The sequence below is a fragment of the Megalops cyprinoides genome, chromosome 1 (genome assembly GCF_013368585.1).
Source record: "Megalops cyprinoides isolate fMegCyp1 chromosome 1, fMegCyp1.pri, whole genome shotgun sequence".
NCBI classification, from domain to species: Eukaryota; Metazoa; Chordata; class Actinopteri; order Elopiformes; family Megalopidae; genus Megalops; species Megalops cyprinoides.
In genome coordinates this window covers 32265800-32286360 of record NC_050583.1, presented here as the reverse complement: position 1 = coordinate 32286360, position 20561 = coordinate 32265800, and the positions used below count along the sequence as shown (strand labels likewise).

The 20561-nt window shown below is 38.0% G+C and overlaps 1 protein-coding gene across 1 annotated transcript; it reads right to left on the bottom strand.

The window, feature by feature from the left end:
- Positions 1 to 735: 735 nt before the first annotated feature.
- On the bottom strand, positions 736 to 20414 carry LOC118784371 (ADP-ribosylation factor-binding protein GGA3-like). Its single transcript, XM_036538603.1, has 17 exons — positions 20340 to 20414; positions 18979 to 19063; positions 18200 to 18275; positions 17027 to 17125; positions 16780 to 16903; positions 15335 to 15435; positions 14732 to 14812; positions 14318 to 14455; positions 13279 to 13360; positions 12212 to 12325; positions 11926 to 12066; positions 11622 to 11689; positions 8280 to 8434; positions 7906 to 8045; positions 7501 to 7670; positions 4408 to 4518; positions 736 to 975 (listed from the first exon to the last, which is right to left on the bottom strand). Exons 1-17 carry the CDS (start codon positions 20386 to 20388, stop codon positions 865 to 867), a joined length of 1845 nt encoding a protein of 614 aa, XP_036394496.1. The 5' UTR covers positions 20389 to 20414; the 3' UTR covers positions 736 to 864.
- Between the last annotated feature and the right edge of the window lie 147 nt (positions 20415 to 20561).

The following is a 20561-nucleotide window of genomic DNA, read 5'->3' as shown; positions in this document are numbered from 1 at the left end:
TTTCTATGGACTGACACCTGATATACAATGATAGACATCTAACTGAGCCAGGTACGTATTTAACCCCAGACATTAATGATTAAGTTGAAACAAAAACCTGTATAAACAGCTGAACCTTATTTAATGCTTTGCGTATATCTGTACAGATATACAGACAATGATTCACTGCATGGTAAATTTTTGTCATAGGTAGGCAATGCACTTCAGTACAAACATATTTCTCCTGAATAATGTATGTAAATTGTTTCATATAAAGCCTAAGTGCCTTCAACAGAAACTACATTTTTCTTTGAGAGGAACATATGGATAACCACACCTTCAATGATCAAACACCAAAGTATTTTGTCTGAGCTCAGGTAAGAGTTGACTGCATGGACGCAGGTGGCTGTACCATTATTGCTGCTCAGCGCTCTTTGGTTGTAAAACTGCACACTTCATAGGACCTTTGCAATCAATACTAAGAAATGAAATTATTTGTACAATAAAAAATAAAAAAAATAAATTGAGCACAAAACTCTGCTTCTATCACTTACTGCAACACCACAATGACTTGACTAATTTATGGCAGCGTTTCCCAAACCTCTCCTGGAGGACCCCTTGTCCTGCATGTTTTAGATCTCTCCCTACTCCAACACAGCTGATTCAAATGATCAACTTATGGACTCCTGAAGCTGCTTAATAACAAACTGATCACTTAAATCAGCTGTGTTGGAGCAGGGAGAGATCTAAAACATGCAGGACAAGGGGTCCTCCAGGAGAGTTTTGGGAGCTGATTTATGGGATAACATGTTTCACAATCTGATGGTCTGGAGTTGTCATAAAGATGAAGCCTCTGTTCAGCGAGACTTGATCACTGTCAGGAGTTCACAAGCTGGTCCAGGAGCTCATGTCCGGGAAGTTTTCAATCTCACCAAGCTCGCTGGTCTTCTGCTCTCCATGGATGAACGTCAGCTTGTATCTTATACGCACTTTATCCTGAGAAAACAAACCACCACCATACATCATTAACTTCCCAGTTCATCGAATGAACTAACACTCTGACTACTAAGATCAAAAAGGAAGGAAATAAAAGCACTGTAAATGCACATATTCCTATGCTCACAACAACAATCACTGCCTTCTTTTATTTTCACAAATAGCGTACATCACATTTTAATATCTCAATTTTATCAATATAACGTAAAGTAACAGACTACGACCACCTTCAAGTACGTGTACAAGGGCTGAGTCAGACTTAAGAGCAATGAACATTTTTTGCACACCCTCATTCGCACATTTGTCAGCCTTTGGCATTCAGACTTAATTTAGGCACCTGTGTATCGCTTAAAAGTGGCGGTACAAAATTGCCAGCAGTGAATAAATACAAATTGCTCTGAAAACCCACAGCTCCCTGCCTGGAGCCTGGTGTCCAACAGATTTTCTCATGGAGTTATTAGTCCTCATTGCAGAACACAGTGGCAAGAGACAGGCAACTTTAATTATGAAAGATGAGCAGATACTTCCAAGAAATGAACCTTTTCAATACTTCAATAAAATGGTGCAAGTTAAAAATGTCAGCATCAAATATTTTTATTTTATAAATGAAAAACACCACAGGGTACTTAGTTTAAAGTTGTGGTCATTAAATAAGTAATACAGCAAAAGCAACAGACAAAATGGAAGTCTGTATACAAATCAGCAATATGGATTACAATACCTGAAAGTATTGTTGAATTCTTTATATGAAATTGTCAGTTTAAAAATGAGTGTGGAGGAATTGATACTGCTATTTACTGATGGATAGGAGGTTGTCTTGTCTGTGGTCTGCATTAGTTGTTCAGAACACTAGCTAGCTACTATGTGCCTACAACATATATTCAATGTAGCCTAACTAGCTGTTTCAATTTTAGTAAATGTTAAGCTCTTGCAACTGAATCAACATCCCTTCAAACACAACAGTGTTAAAATGTAATGTATTACAATAAACTGAATACATTTTGCATTTGCTTGCTAGATAGCTACTTGCTGCATTTTAGATAAAATGAGCCTGCAGTATTCATCAAAGAGAAAATCCCACCCTCTCTATCCAGTTATGTTATAAGATGTTAAAAAAGGAGCAAACTTTAAGATTCTTGCAGGGTATGGTGCAGCTCTTTTAACATAATGAGAAATTGACACAAAAGCAGGAAAGTGTTGCCAAACCTCTAGACAATTTGCTAGCCAGCTATAAAAATACTGCTGCCACTTTTGGGGACTCCCTAGGGGTTTTGGAGGTACGTCAAAGTACCCCAACCCTAGCTGGAACTATGTGGTAAGGACCAAAAGCACTATTTTTTTGCATGGCATGGACTTTGGCGCAGATTTACGTGGTTTCCAGGACTTTGGAGAAGAGGCATCATATACTGCCGCTTTGTCTGGCCAAAAGCACTGAAAACACTGTCTCTCAATACCATACCATCTTAACAAGGCTGGGGATTCATTCATGCCTCACCATCATGCTTTGCAAGGTGTGTCTCCATTGTCTCTGCCACCTTTGCCATTGCCAGAGACAAGAGGTTGTAATTTTTTCAACCTGGACCTCTAGTTAGCTAGGCAGCTAGCTGACAAAGTAGAGACACTTTCTGACTGTGACAGACTTTTAACTGTGCCTGCTGTATCACAGTACTGTGCCTTGTCTTGAGCTAGTTACCATTTAAACCATTGGGGAAATCATTGTCAAACAAATGAGTGAATCATAATGCTGATCTCCACTTTGAAAAGACAGCATTAAAACGGCAATGTGTCACAAAATTATTTCCTTTTGCTCCTGCTGAGACCTGACACCTTACCACCGATTCCAGGAATATAAGGGTGCACAGTATGGGACAAATGCTGATTTGTTCCTACAGAACACCAGATAACAGGGGACATTTGTGGGTATATGTGTGCATGCATGCATGTATGATAGTTAGCCTTAAGCAAATTATTTTATCACTTTAATTGAATTAACCCTTTCACATGTAAGTTCTACATATCTGTAAACCCCTTCCCCAGAATGAGTTTTTTGCATGTGATATCAGAGTATGCTCAGTATTTCAGAGTTGGTTTGTTACGCAATAGTAGTTACTGCCTCCTGAGAGATACAACCACATCTTAAGCAAACAAACTTTGTCCAAAATGCATATCTCTCACACAGAAGCTTAAGCAGCCTTTGTCTGAATTTTCTTAGTAGAGATACACACAACAATCTGCAAAAGCACTTAAGTAAGGGTTGTGTGCACATATCGCAAGTCTGAATCATCCCCTGAGAGAATTTCATCTATGACCACACAGTGTACTACACAGAGGAATATCAGATATAGCTGAATCCATTTATTTCCTGTTAACTGCCACTAACCTGATCAAAAATCAAAAGTTGGTACATTCTATTGGACAAGCAGTAAGAGTAGTCGATACATCAAATCTTTGTCAGACATTTATGTGGTCCCTGGACTTTCTAGGAACTGACCAAAAGTTGTCTACAGATTGACAGACAGTGACTTGCAATCAGAGCTCACAAAACACCATACCCCTCCATTTCAGTGCCCATTACATTTTTGTAGACAAAAAGCAACTGTTCACACTCTAAATCGATGGAGGAAGAAAGAGAAAACATTTTAAAATTAAAAGTAGTTTTTAGGAGAAGTAATTTGTGTAGGGAAGTAATTCTGATGGAGAATTCATTCAAATCATTGCAGTGTATATAACAGCACAGAGGGTGACAGTTCAAATTGTGAGTCCAACAAATAGCAAAATGCAATTACTGACATACTTGATAATGACTATGGTGATAACAAGTGATATCTTGATACATACACATACATTGAGAATGTGATCAATTTAGCAAGTGATGACTCATACAGTACTGCTAATAAGATGATTGACATTTTTTAACGATTCAAATAAAATTGTTCTTTCACACATAACATTAATGAGAATCAATTCAGCATGTAAGTTTGTGCATTCGCATATTTTCTTCCATGTGGCATCTGTGTTGCAGGTGCTAATTTGAGAGGCGAATCGCTGCCTTTCTTTTGATGGTCCCACCATCACTACTAAGATGGCTGCTCTTGAGCTAACAACAACCATAATGGGCAATATATCTACAGTACAACATTTCTTTGAAATCATCCTTCTGCCCTAAAAAGAATGCAGATGTCTGAAGGGCTGGCTCTTCATACTGCCCATTTACTTTTGAGCCATCAGTTATGGCTGTTTTTTACGGAGACAGGAAGTACGTAATTTGACAAGGCTCCCTGGTTTTATATATGGCTTTAATATCGCTGCAGAAATTGGGCACTCTGTTCTGGCACTCGTCGCACACAGGGCATTTACATTACGTTTCCCCATGTAAAATAGATGCAGCGAGCCCTGCAGGTTGCAGAGAGCATGGGAGTGAAGTGAACTCACTCTGAGCGGGTTGGACAGGAGCAGGATTTGGGAGATGACTGCCGGGGGCACAACGGGATTGTAGGCTGGCAGGTCTGACCCTGTGGCAGGCTGCAACTTCACTCTCATGCTCTGGGAATGGCAGGGAGAGAGAGGAAGATTAGTACACTCTCAAACTCTCACTCTTTCATTCATACTGAAAACACCCAATGCAAATAAACAAAGATCGTGACACAAGAAGACAGAAAACAGTATCACTGCTCAAGTTAAATGACAAATTATATACAAGGGGTAGAAAAAATAATGGAAACACTAAATGAAAAAGAACTTGCATTTCTAAGTAACTAAATCACAATAAATATTACATTACATTACATCATTTAGCAGATGCTCTTACCCAGAACAACTTACAAATAAGTGCATCACTATGCTAAGAGTAGACATTGTAAGGTATTACAAGAGGTCAGGAAGATACAAAGTTAAATGCTAAGCTTGTGTGGAGTTTTTTTGGTTTTTTTTTAACATAATATATAACAAACATAACAATTAATAGGAAGGAAGGACATGCATTGGGGGGAAGGTAGGCTACAGATAAAGCTTGAACAGATGAGTTTTAATTTTTTTCTTGAAGGCATCCAGGGAGTCTGTTGTCCGAATCTCAACAGGAAGCTCATTCCACCAGTGTGGAGCCAGTACTGGGAAGAGGTGGGTCCAAGAGATGCTGCCCTTGTATTCTGGGACATGGAGGTAGCAGAGTGCAGCACTCTTGCAGGCTTGTAGGATCTTATGTCCTATATGTATTTAGGGGCTGATCCGATCATACTAATATCATTACATGTTTTAAAAACACTTGTGCTTCATACTAATGTCAATACTAATTCATTTCTGTATTTTTAAGTTGTTTTGAAATCAACAGTTAATATGTGAGTTTCTAAAACAACATGAGAGATGTAACAGATTTTAAGGTGGTAAATAGTTGGTTGCCAAATTACATGTGTCAGTCACAGAAATGGCAAATTTATTGAATGTGTCAAGGAGAACAGTGTCAAAAATCAGTACACACCAAACAATAAAAAACTGCATCAGGAAAGAGGAACAGTGGTCACAAGCTGAAGCTCACCAACAGGGATAGATGGACACTTAACTGGACAGTTACAAAACACAACACTAAGGCAAAATTTTCCACTACTCAAAAATAGCAACAGAATTGAATCTACAAATTTCTGACCCAGTTTCAACAAAAACTGTACATCGTGAGCCTCACAAAGCAGATATTTAAGGCAATGCTGCCATTTGGAAACCACATGTAACCAAGGCCAGCATGCATCAATGGATAACCCAGTTGTAACAACACAAAAACCTAGACTTCTGAGCAGTGTAAGAAAGTTGTATGGTCTGCTGAGTCATCTTTTATTTTTTTCCCTACTTCTGGACGGATTTATGTTTGCAGAAAGCCAAAGGAAGACTTCAGTTTCATATTGCCTGTTGCCAACTGTCAAACACAGTGGTGGATCTGTTATTGTATGTGTGTGCATATTATGTATGTGTGTGTTTTTTCAGTCTTTCCACTGTGAATTTAGTTGTGTGCTTTGGATCACTCACATGCTGAAAGGTGAAATCCTTCCCCATCTTCAACTTTTTTTTGCAGAGAGTAGCAGGTTTTCTCTAAAATTTGGTATTTTGCACTTTTCACTTTCCCCTCTATCCTCACCAGAACACCCAACCCCTGATGAGGAGAAAGAGCCCCACAGCATGATGCTGCCACAGTCATACCTGACAGTAGGGACTGTGCTCTTACGCTGATGAGCTATGTTGGTTTTACACCAAACATATCATTTGGAATTGGGGCCATAAAGTTCTACCTTAGTCTCATCAGACCAAAACACCTTGTCTACATGGCAACAAGAGATCCAGTGTATCTTTTTGCATATGAACACATTAAATTGTTGCTATATGCATATGGTGGCAAGGCCTCGCCATGAAGTCCTGCAGCTCTTTTATTGTTGCCGTTGGCCTCTTGGTGGCCTCCCTGATGAATTTCTTCCTTGCACATTTATCCATCTTGGAGGGATGGCCTGATCTAGGCAACGTCCTGGCAGTGCCATATTTAATCCATTTCTTGATTATGGTTTTTATTGATATATTTAATGATATATTTAAGGCCTTTGCGACCTTTTTATAACCTTCTCCTGATCATTACCTTTCAACAATTTGATTCTAGAGATGTTCTGTTAGCTCCTTGTTACCCATACTTTCCTTACACTAGCATGCAGTAAGAAACTAGGAAACCTGCTGAGAATACCTACAGAAAAACCTGATTTTATCCTGAACTAATCAGAATCACTTCAGCTGGTCACAGGTGAAGTCAATTAGCTTTGAATTAGGCTTTACTAGGCTTTTTGTCCACTTTCAAAAGATTTTCTGTCAATTTGTAAAAATGTCAGTGACGTTTAGATTTGAGCAGACAAAGATCTGTCATGGGAAGGCCTACGATGGATTAGTGATGTGGATGCATGTTCTGAGGTGTGAAAAGTACCAGTGAACTGGTGCAGTACCAGTGAAAAGTTTGGTTACACCTAATTAAGATAATGTGAAACGTTCATTCAAAGACATTTTGGTCTAAAGACTTATGCTTAAAAGCTTGAAATTTGTTTCTTAGACAAATATAAACAGTGAAACTGATGTCTATATATGAATTTATTTCCAAAACAAATTAATATTTTTTTGGCTAGTTAGAAGAATGTGTAGTATAAGTATAAGATAGCTTTCATTAGTTTAACACTTTTTTGGTCACTGTATAATTCCATTTGTGTTATTTCATAGTTTTGATGTATTTACTATTATTCTAAAATGCGTTAAAAAAAGTAAAAATAAAGAAAGGTGTGCCCAAACTTTTGACTGGTACAGTACATTTTACTCTCCACTTCTCAATAATAGAATAACATTAACCTCCATTAACAACATGATTATACACTTGTTATTTAGTGCTTAAATCGGAAATTGACAGATAACCAATGCTAAACTGACTATGCACAAATGTCTAATTTTGTTGGATATACAGTACCAGTCAAAGGTTTGGACAAACCTTTCACACCATTTTTAGTGTTGCCCCACCTTTGGTACAGCTACCTGGAACACCACATCTCTGACTGGGATGGGGGAGGTGCTCAGCATGGAGATCACCATGACAGCCACATCAGCTCTCCCCATGGGGCAGTCTTTGGCAAAATGGAGCATCACACGAATGCCATTCTTGTCATAGGCTATGATAGGCGCAATGCCACCTGTCAGAGACAATGACAAGGAAGTCACTTTGAAATGGAGGTCATCAAAATGTATCTGACAGCGTGCAGTCTTTTGATGGATTAACCCAGAACGGTATATACTTCACTTCTTGGCAACTCATGATTCATTTGCTATCTGCAAATGTAAAAGAATGAGATATCTGTATGGAATTCTATGCATGACTTATTTCAACACTGTCATAAAATTACTTGCAGTTATACAGTGGGGACTTACTAGGCTTTATAGATTCTAGAGAAACAAACAAATCCGATAGAGATTTGTCATTAGCTGGGCTACTGGATTTTGATGGTGATCCTGTCACACTGGCTGGCTGTTGCAGGTCACTTGAAGCAGACCTCGGCTGGAGAACTGGCCTGGCAAAAATAAAATATAAAACATGATTTAACATCAGTAAAAAACATAGCACAAAAATATGAGCACTTGACTGCTTAAGACTGTAACAACATCAAATACACTTTGGAATAACATATTCTAGCATACATGAGCTAAGCAATACTGTGAAAGATTACTACAATCATAATATTGTAGCACTACCCTATAAAGAAGGCATAAGCACATATTTTTGCCAAATTTAGCCACTTGCTTACCAGCTTTGCTGTGCCGAGAGTATGTGAAAGCCTTGTGAACTGTCTGAGTCTCCATACCCTCGGGCTGTTGGAACACTGACCCCTCTACTTTCTTCCACTCTCCCTGTGAAGCGCGCATTCGGCCCCGGGACACCTGGACTTTTTTCTCTCCAAAGCTGACATACACAGAATCCATTTAAGACATTTAATGAAACTGAAAAAGCACCTTCAATTATTTAGCACACAATGTTGTTCAGTAAAATAGTACATTTAAGTACATGGCACAGGCTTCATAACAGCACACAGGTTTGAAGTGTTTGCTTACAAGAAGCAACATTAAAAAATGTATGTCTTGTTTTCAAAGACAAGAGATCAAAGACAGAGAAACACAACCACACCAGAAGACAGAGACTTTAGACATGCTAGACAAGCCTGTAGACAATGTTATTTGCTTGTACTGATCAGGGAGCATTTTTATGTCATCTGTTTGCAAAAAGAGACAGCATGTTCTTGATTTCTTGTCAGGTACTTTTATTCTCAGGCATTTCATCATGTCAAGCTGTGCTGTATTACACTGTCAGATATTACTGAATTAGCAATAATTTAGTAAATCCACACACAATTCAGACTGGTAAACTCTCTTTGAAAAACACTGTTGTAGCAAAAAGTCTTGATTATGGCAGTGGCATGATTGATGATAACATTTTGAAAGGTATACAGATGACCTAAATTTATTGTGCTTGTCTGTGTATTTGTACCTTTATTACCTATATAGTATACAGTACCTATATACAATGGTATCTATATTATAACACTTTGGGTTCTGTGCATGAGCATGTATATGCATGCACATTGTGAATCATAACTTAAAACACAAAAAACACACATCATACAATAATGTACATGCATTTTGATCCAAGTCTATTTTTAGGAAATGACAATTTATTCAAATAACAATAACAAATGCAAGCAGCAGTTATGAGGGCTGAGGAAATGGCTTCCTTATAATGTCCCATACAGTAACCATAGCCAATCACACAAAACTGCTTACAAGTCTGAACAATGAATTTACATTTCAAAGTTATTTTAAGATGCTAGATTTTTTAATGGCTTCTGGCAGCCATTGTATTCAATATAGAAACAATGAGTCCATAGCTTAGAGAAGAACCTCCAAATAACTAACCTCCAAATGTAAAAACCTATATAATTCTAATGATGTTTAAGGGCATAGCGAGACATTTGCTTTGAAACATGGCTTCCCATTCATAAGTTTTTGGTTGCCACAATGGACAATATGGTTGCTGAATTTTAACACTGTATTTTTTCAGTAAATTGCTGACAAGAGAGCAATAACCTGAATTAGTTTCAGCTACACAGTCAAGTTCAGCTGTAGTTTTTATTTTTATGGCATGCATAAGTGCATCCAAACTTTCAGTTCTTCTCTTTGGCATCCTAACACTTTAGCAGCTATAAAACAATAATACCCAATTGACTCAGTTTCAGGCAAAGAAAATTGGAAGCTTATAGACTCTCATCAAATTAAAATATCTTCTTTACAGCAGGCTAAAAATCCAGGTCACAAGGTGGCAAATAACTGATTGCTGTATATTTAAAGTAGGGTATTTCTTAGCTATTAGCCTTCATGAGTTGAAAAACACAAAAAACATCATGCATTTCCCTGTTGAAGACATTATTTGACTTTAAATAACCTTATCAATATGCCCACATATTTCTCAAAAATGAACAATGCATGAACCAAGCTTGCTTGTCAGATAGTGCTAGAAACTCAGTTGATTTGAGGACACCACACTTCAACCTCAATACTATGAATGCAAAGCAACTGGCACAGTAGTCTGTCTTCTTCTAATGAAATAATTTGATACAAACACATTAAAAAAATGTGTACCCGGCAAGGATTTTTTTATTCCCTTGATGACAAAGCTGAGAACCGCAAGTTAATCAAAGGAGGGGCGTGTCACTGAACTGTGTGCATGAGTTGAAAGTGATATGAACTGTTCAGGTGGGGGGATCAAAAATAAGTTACTGATCAGAGTAACTAATAAGCTACTCTGATCACAATGTTTATGCATTGATTGGCAGCAGTAGCCTAGAATCAATTTCAAACTTGCTAGATTTAGCACTTACATCAAGAATTTCACACAGAAGATTGATACGGTCTTAAGAATGCCACAGTTTATTCAGATGAAAATAGCTCACATAATGTCAGGTGGAGGACGACAAGGAGAGGCTACTATTTTATTGTTGGGTTGGGTATCTCATTTTGTATGCCACTGTAAGGCAATGAAAAAGGAAAAGTTTTATTTAAATAGAAAAAATAGTTTAGAAGGTTTCTTTTTACATATTTTTGGTTGCCAAGATGGGCAACCAGAAAACATGAAATGGTTGACAAATGCTCTTGATCTGTGAAATTTGGCTGCCCTAATGTTGACCTCTGTTACAGGGCCAAACAGATATTAGTAACAATCATACCAAAATTGGGCCAAATTAAATGGTTTGTGACATCTATGTTTATATATTAAGTGAAAATTGCTATGTAGCAGATTTTTGATAGGCCAAAGAGTTACCACTTACATATTATACATACATTACATTACATGCATTTACCAGGCGCTTTTATCCAGAGAGACTTCCATTGCAATAGAACATAAGTGTATCCATTCAATTTAAACAAGCAACAGTGTCAGATAAGGCTCACAACACTCCCAGACCAGTGAGTGTGAGCATAACACTATTCAAGCACTATACATAAATTGATTAGCTTTCTGGGCCCATTTTGCAAGCTGCAGAAAAAAGTTTGCTAATTGAATTTTAAAAGGAATTCCACTTATTTGCTTGCAAGAGTCCTAACGTTAATTTAAAGAGCACTATTCAAATAACAAATAGGTGAGAATCCAATGTTAACATCTCAAAAGATATACAAGACAAAATAAATATTTTTAATTAAATATGGCAGCCCTTACATGCTTATATATCATGTTTAAAAAGCTCATTGTATAATCTTTGTGACTCTTGTGAATATTGACTGCAGGCATAACTTGTAACCCAATGTGAGATGGTTATGAAATGTACTTACATACATACATCAGCATACATCCTGTCGGAGCTTTCAATAAATCATAAGGCTTTTGAAAACATTTTTCCAGTGTGGCATCAAATCTGTAATCTCAGATCACAGGTGTATAGCCCTCAAATAAATATTTGAACAATAATAATAATAATAATAATAATAATATTAAGAGAATAACAGGGTGCCCATCTTCAACGCTGGGCCCCCCCAATAAAAAATGGTCTGAGACATAAAAATTCAGTAGGCAGCCCATATACTAAGAAGAAAAACTGTACCTGTATCAGTTCATCAGAGTGTTTTCTCAAAGTCTCCTGGGTCTCTGTCAGAGATGGATCATTCAGCCCTGCAAAGAGCCTTTCATTACCTCCAGCAAAAACTTTTCACTGCACACAAAAATATACCATCAATAATACCGGTCCTAATCTCCTGCATTGCATTCTCGGTGACAGTTCACAAGTGACCCTCCCATCTGCAATGGCAAGTGACTTCTAACTACCTGCAGTGTTACAGAGGGAGCATCAAAGTAGATAGCGCCTCCACTGTTGTAGTGAATAACCAGTAGCACATCAAGTCACGAACCTAGTGACACGAGCTCCTCATCCAGAAGAGACAGAGAGCTGCTGTGTGGCACTCTAGACGGAGTGGTACTGTCTGTCGTGGAGTCGAGTGCTGACAGATCTATCAGGTGGTAGCTCTTAATCTCTTTTGGACTTGCAGGAACTGTACAGGTACAGGGAAAAACATTAGGTGAACAAGGTTAAAAGTGCATGCACTGTGTGGAGCTGTGCTTTTTTTTACTATTGTTTGACAATTAATTGGTAAACAATTTATGTACTCTGAGCAAATAAAATAAATGCCAGTATACCTTTACTTTTGGAGTAATCACTTCTGCTATTTCCATTGACATCTTTGGTCTCAACCATCTCTTGGAACAAGTTTATGACTGAGGTTAGTTTATCATTAGCCTGGAGGATTTCAGCTGAAATATAAAGAACAGATAAAGGAAATTAGCCAAATCTATTAAAGAGGACTCTGGATTGCAATAGATTTGGATATGCATATATGAGGTAATCCTTGTGTTATAGCTGAACACAGGTACAAAGAAAAGAAGTATAATAACTACATCATAAATGATCTGCACTCAATATTACTGAAAAAGGCAAGCCAATGTTTAAAACATTTCAGTTCTGTAAGACTGCTGCTAGAGTGACCCCCGTTATTGGGATGGTATGACCTGTTGGCAGGGGATGGAAGGCGTACAGGCAGCAGTTCAGTGCAAACAGTCAGGGTAGTTATTTATATGGTGCATACACAGAAACAACAAGGTAAAATAAAAAATAAGTAACCCAAAATAAAGCTAACGGTAACTAAAACTAAACATTATAGCACCCATTCCAGCCTCACACCTGTTCTCTCTCCCTCTGTCTAAGGGAAACTGGCCAGCTTATACCCTGTCAGCTAATTCCCCCTTAACTGAACAGGTCAATTCGTAGGTGAACATTTAATCAAAAATCAGAAATGCAGCAACAAAAGGTCAAGATGACAATTAAAAAGATGTTGAATGCATTACGAAAAGTGTGTATATATATATATAAAAGTATATATAAAATATATATATATATAAAACCCTGATGCTCCTTCACCAATAATTTAACCTTCCCGCCTCGAATTATTATAGATGGGAGCATGAATGGGTTCACGGACCCTGACTGTGCTAAAACCAGGAACCAGGTGCTCAGGGAGCTAGTGAAAAAGCATGGGAAAGTTTCTGTACAAGCAAATACAGCAGGAAGAGTTAGAGAAGTATTAATACAACCACAAATACCAACAGAGTGCCTTGCACCTTGGCTCCTCAAAAATTTGGTTAGCATCAGAAAAAAGTGACAGGTCACCAGAAGAATGAGGATGTTTTAAATGTGATCTCCTGAGTACCTAGTGCTTCATCATTGTCCACCGTGTCACTGGCCAAGCGGAAGAGAGTGGGTCTCAGCTTGTCACATCGTTCATAAAGATTCTGTAGTCAAGACAAAACAGACACAGCAAAATACAGGATACATGGGCATACAAACAAAAACTGACATTTACAACAACCTACACTCCTACATGTCCCTTTTAGGTTTTCAGTGCATGATCTTTTAAAACTGGACCTTATGGGCCTTGTCTCAGTGTTTTCTGCTGCTCATTCTTCTCTTTCTCTGACACAAGGCTACTTTTATGCCCTCCGTTTTGAATATCATGACACAACATCTCTACTTTTCTCCACTAACACAACACAGTTCTGTTTTGTTTTATGTGAACCAGTATCACTGACAACATTTCAACCAGTCTGACTATCCATTTTCATCCTTTCCTCCCACACCGACCACCGACCGACACCACCTTACCTGTCAGTGGCAAGACTGGCACTATGTTGGCTTTTCTACATCATTGTGAGGTCTTTTACTCAGCATTTACTAATTTAAAATAGGCTTCACGGAGGGAATAGCAGCTGTCCAGCATCATTCCATGGCTGGATAATGCTATTACTAATAGATAAAAACCTCTGGAAGCAGCAAACATTAATTGGCAATTACCAATCCATTAACCCAAAACTATTACAACAGCTGCAGCAATCAGCAAAAGATCCTTGCGCTCTGTGATACTGAATTCTCCGGTCTCTAATCTGACTCAAGACTGCTATACCGCAGTCCTGATGTCCTAGCTGGAAGGCATCTAGCTTTCATTCCAATAACACTCTTAATTACCTACTTGCATTAATTAATTGTTTGACTTTATCACAAGCGCCTGTGTTGCTGTTGAGAAGCTGGAATCATTAAGAGCCCAATAAAATGTGCTGGGATATAGTCACTGAGGACTGGAGTTGCAGGCCCATGCTGCAGCTGTGCGTCCTCCCCATTGACACAAAAACAGACACACACCCCCGCACACAAACACACACACACACTCTCTCACACACACACACAAGGCCCACCCTCATCTCCTCTAATTGTCCTTCAGAAGATTCACTGCTCCTGTGATTCTCCAGCAGCTCTTTCAGACGTTTGGTGTTGTTCTCTACTTCCTCCATAGTAGTAATGCGTTTGGATTCCTTCTCCATCTTCTCTTGCTCCTGACAGAAAAAAGCACTTGTTAAAGCACTCCCTGCTATCTGTGATTAGGTGTCATTTTCTGATACTACTGAACAGGCTTTCAAGATCTGCTTCATTCTGCACTGACACTTTGGAATCTCATAAGCTACTATTGTGAATCTACTTTTTTGCTGACAAGACAAATTGAACTTCTTCAAATGGGTTTTTAGAAAACTATTCCAGCTGGGTGGCTTAGTAGTAAAGGGTCAAGGTGTACTGCGTATAGCCTGTTACCATAAAGGAATGATTATACCCACCTCCTTAATGGTGTTCTTGATCAGCCTGTTGGCTGCCTGAAGATCATCAGGGTGTCTGCTTTTCAGGAGTTTTGCTAATAACTAGCAAAAATATGATCACAGTTTACTACACTTAAGCAAAGAGATTTCTAGAGGCACAAAAAGTTCAACCGTCAAATTTACATAAAAATTCCAAATGACAGAGCTATGTGGCAGTATCTTGCGCTCCTTGTAATTGTAATGTACATTTAATTCATTTTTCTCCTCCATCAAGGAGAACAGCATGGATGCTATTGTTCTGCTGTGACAAAAGATAAGAGGTGTAACAGCTTTTGTCCCCTACCAGATAGTAGATCCTCTGCTTTAAATGGCATTGTCAGAGTCGTACAGTTCCTACTTAACAGCATGGGCTAGATAGATGTAATGCATTCTCAGGATGCCTTGCACAACGAACGGCCCTAATTACAATTGGAGAAATTCAACCAACAATGCATGATGCTTCAACGCTGCACACGATTTTATCTGACATCACTGCATTGCTGAGTTCAATGGATGATACAATCTAAATTGATGGGAGCATTTATAATACCACTTTCCACGACAAGGTTCTAATGAAATTCCCACCTTTGATTTGTCTTCATCATCAAACACGGATCCCACTGCTCTCGGAGATGGAGGTGGAATTACCATATTCTCGGGTAACTTTGGGTCTTTCTTTATGATACCTGAGGGAAACACGACAGATGTAGCAAATCAGGTTCCAGGAGAGGGGTTTGTTCACCCCGCTGTACCATGTTACATGGAAAACTAGATGACTGCTATACATATGTTCTTTAAAAATGTAATAGATATGCGAACCCCGACGAGTGTTGCTGAATTTATACGGATTCAAGAATCAACAATACTGTTATGATTCAGAAATATATAAATGACATTTTATTAATTCACGTTAGAAAAAATGCACATCTATCTACTCCACTGTACTACTATGTGGCACGTATGTCAATCGTACTCTGTTGGTGGTTTCCTTGACTTGTTGAATGGTGCAACAGCTGCCATTGCACATCACAGGAAGTGTGCAAACAGCCATTTTCTGCATCTAAACTGCCCTAATCAATGGTAAAAGGTAATGTATGTCAGTAACTCTGATGGCTTCAAAATCTCCTGCAACGCTCTATCACACAAGAATATTGACTCTTTGAATAATGTTTCATTCTTTCCCCCAAAGTATTTGTTCAATTGTCAATTTGTTAAATGTCTAAGGACTGTTGTCTTTCCATTTTCAATTTGCTCATGGATCAATTTCATCTGAACAGTTTAACTGTTTGATTGTTAATTGTAATTGTAATTGTAATTGTAACTTGTGGATAACAGTCATCGGTTAACGAGCCACACCTGCCTAATTTAAGGCATATTAAGTATAGGTGTGTGGATGGAGAGCAGGGGGCTCCCTTTTTTCAGGTGACTATGTGCTCAGGCTGGTTCCTTTGTTTGTTGTTTTTAAAATAAATTATTGGGTTTTTGAACATTTGTTCTTTCTGTTCAATTTGTGAGCTTCTCCACAAGGACAATCAAAGTCGATCCTTATGAAGTAACTGTCAAAATGTACCTACCTATCTAAAAGGCACTTTCTCCCCTGGAACTTTATTTTTGAATATATATTTATGCATAGTATGTTGAAATGATGGTACAGAACTGGTTAATATCATATTCATATATCCATCATACATATACCAACATTTGCTTTAAGTCTATTGTGTTTTATTAATATATACTAATATGTATTAATATATAGATTGTGATGGGTCCAATTTTGTGCCTTTTTGTATGTACTTAGGTATATCCATATGCCCTCCTAATTAAGACTTGCAATGAAAGCATTTTTAATAATTAGGCCTTTTATTTACTTCTGGTTTTCTGTGTGTTGCACAGAGAGCTAACCACAACACCAGAAAGTATGAAGGATGACAAAACACCATTCCTACACTGTTTCAATTGCAAAAGCAGCGACAGACCTGGAATAGATAAATAAACAGGTCACAAGACACAACTTATAATTACCTACATACCTTGTTTCTTTAGCATGTGGTAAGCTTCTTGGATCTTAACTTCATCTTTCAGCCACTGGGTCCAGCTGTATAGGACTTCTGTCACTTTTAGCTTGACCTCAGCTGTGCTCCACATACCTAAATACTGTCAGTGATGACCAGTAAATCCATCAACAACCCAGCATCTATTTTACATGCGTAACAACAGACTCAATTTTTCAACCAAATAATTCAGCTAGAAAGTAATGTGAAATACTTATCACACTACCTTTGGTGACAATACTTTGATCAGTTCATTGAGGAACCGGAACTTCCCTGCCTCACTATGAAATCGCTTTCCACAGTTATTCATACAGGCTTCTAGAACCTTTAAAAAAAAAAAATACATGAATATGATCATTCAGTATGCAACTGTACAAGGACAAATAAACAAATCCAGTATGTTTTAACACATATATTTCATACAAATAAGAACAGCTGTTAGAAAACCCAAGGTTTGTTTGTATGCTTCTTTAAACCAACATGACCAGTCATTCTCACAAGGTGTATGAATGAAGACAGGCCTAAACAATGAAATCTGTCACAGAGTCCCCTCATAGGAATTTCTCAGGGTACTTACTAGGCAAGCTGTGGTATACAATATTCTAACATCCTAGGATGTCAAAGTTTTCACCCGATATAAACAGAAGACAATGTCCTTTGAAAGGACGACTTAACTTTTCACACATGAAAAGAGCTCATAATCGCTCTGCCATACACACAGATAAAACATAGCTCTCAGTGACCACTAATGAATGCCATGAATTGGGAGAACAATGCTACTGATGGCCATATCTTTTGACATATCTTTTCCCTTCAGTTACACGTTCTTTCAAGCAGACCTCAGAGACCACATGAAGATTCCTTTGACTCATGCTGTTTCCTTTAACACACAAATTTTCAGATCACCTTTTATATCAAACAGATTGTTTTCAAAGAACTACTGGTGGAATGCAGACTATGAAGTGTGCCTTTCACAGAGAAGCACCACACTGTAAAAACATGAGGACACATTGCAACAGGCTATTCAAAGTACTTACAGTATTCTGCAACTTACAATTTGCAAAAAGATGCTCAATTAAAAACCTTAATGGTCTGAAAGTTCAAAGAAATGTCCCGGATTCATACTGTCAGTTACTATGTCAAATACAAAGACTTAGTGAAGCTTGTGCTTGGTCCAAGTAAGTCACACCTCAAATACTGTCTATGATCATGAATTTCCCGTAAGATTGCAGTATTACAGACTTCTCCAGCTCTTACTCTTCCCATAATTTATATAAATATATATATATATATATATATATATATATATACACACACACACACACACACACACACACCACCTGTGACAATATAGTGCTTTATGGGCCATTGCTATTAGAAGCATTCTAAGAAATCTCACTGTTATTGCCTGCAGAGCCTCCTTCTCCTGGGGTGACTGGATCTTGTGAGCTAGAAGTCGGACTGCAATTTGTGGCCTGTGAAAACAGAATTTTGTCCATACCAGATGCTTAAAGTCTAATCATGATATGGCATCACACTTGACACTCATTCATACTGTTGAAGACCAACACATTAATTCCTGGAATTTCTGCAAGCAAATGGACAGAGACTGTTTTGGGCTGTATACCTAACACGCATAGTAAATCACTTGTTATCAGTGTGCAATTTCCACTGGTATCTCCAATTTCTGCCCTGGTTGACTGCAGCATGTTAACTACCTTTTCCGTGCTTTATCACCTATCACTTTTCAATGCTGCTGCCATTGAAAAATGTGCCCTTTCCTTTTCTTCACATCCCTGTCTGAGAGAGAGACTTTGCTAGAAAGCCTGCAAAACATAACAGTAAAAAGAACAGAGATTGTGATGCTGTACAAATGGTTCTGTTCACTATTCTGCTCTTGCTCAAGATAGGGTTTTGCACAGTTGTTAGACTGAAATGACACACTCCAAATGCAGAGATCAATGCAGTAATTGTGTTCTCTGATAAGAAAGAGGCTGAGGTAGAGACAATATCCAATTGCCAGGAAATTAAATACAACAAACATATCCATAACACAGAATTGCTTGCATGCTCAAAGCAAGACCAATCGTCTCCTGTAATTGATGTCTACAATGATGTGTTGGTATGTAGTAAAAGAAGACAATCTTAACATTTTTACTACACATCAGTAATACTCACCCTTCAAGCTCTTTATTAACCTGTTCATAGAATCCTTGGATACAGTCCCATCGCTCAACTGGGTTATTGGGGTCTGTAGCTTTGTCTGACAATGCATAGACAGCAAAAAATCAAGTCAATTTCTTTGGGGTTGCTGCAACTGAATTTAGATTTACATCAAACACTGTACAGTGGCATACACAGGTATCCATGCAATAAATGCGACACATTTTGCACTTTGGCAAATACCCGCATCTTAATTGTAGGGTGGTTTGAGGTCAGCTGCTTTACAATGGTACCCTTTAAAAAGACATGCTGTTACATATTGGTAAGAGTTGTGCTTGGTTTGAATTTGTAATGGTGGTACAAAGGCCAGGTGAGTTTTTCTTATATTTTGAGCCTGAGTTTGAGCAACAGGCATGTTTAGACATGACAAAGGAGACGGCATACATATATATAATAAAAAAAAAAATAAAAATAAAAATGAGTCACACAAAATCTGAGGATTCTGAAAACAGGAACCTGCATTGATGATCGTCATATCACTGCTTTCAGCACGTTAACACAAGCATTAAGAGAAAGTTTAACATAACTTTAAAATTTAAAATGTTAATAAACATTGTATCTGTCAACAGTTTAACCGTGGACATGTTTTGAACAAAAACATGACAGTGATGAACAATAACACTCGTATGAACGCACATACAGGAAGTGGCGAGTTTAAGGTCACGTTACTTGGTTGATATGACAGCACCGAAATAACTGTCTACGAAAACGCTGATTAGTGTCTGCAGCTGGATTTAAATTTCACATTAATGGTTACTTTCCTGTTAACTTCACTTGCTGACAACATTTAGGTACTTTTCTAACAGGCTCAAACCTAGGTGCTTAAAGTTCAGAAAGTTTGCGCGTGATAACTTTATGTCTTTCACTTCCTGTTTTCTTAACTCAGCATTGTCCAACGGGTTTAATTAATAATGCTAGCTGGTTTTAAGCTTAACTAAAGCAAACTGTCAACACACATAAGACGAACTACCTTCTATTCATAATCAGATGTTAATTTTAGATACTAAAGTCAGCGAGTCGCCCCGAAACGTAACGTAACATAGGCTATGCCTTGCACTGAAATCGTTTTTAACCAGCATAATTTGACATATACTACAAAAGTTTAATAAAACGTAGTTATCTTTACCAGGAGATACGAATATATCAAAAATGCTATATGAAGTAACAATTGTAGTTTGCAAATTCATTTTAGCAAGGCTATTTCAAAAGGTTGCTAAATGCATGCTTGATGCGACAGTTAAACCTGCAGTTCAATTACATTTTTATTAGATTATTTTACGCGATAAAGCTGTCATTAGTTTTGATTCAAGACTTACTTAGCCATGATTCTAAAGTTTCTCCCTCTTCGACTGCCGCCATGTCCATAACTCTTCACGGTACTGAAGCTACACTACGCCTTCTGTTGCGACTTCAGAGTCAGCCCCGGGTAAAGGCATGTGACTCTTATTTCACCGCTGGGGTCATTTTTACTTCTTTCACTCTTTGCATAAAAACCTCTCGCATCGTAAACACTCAATAGTATATGTTACACATTATGT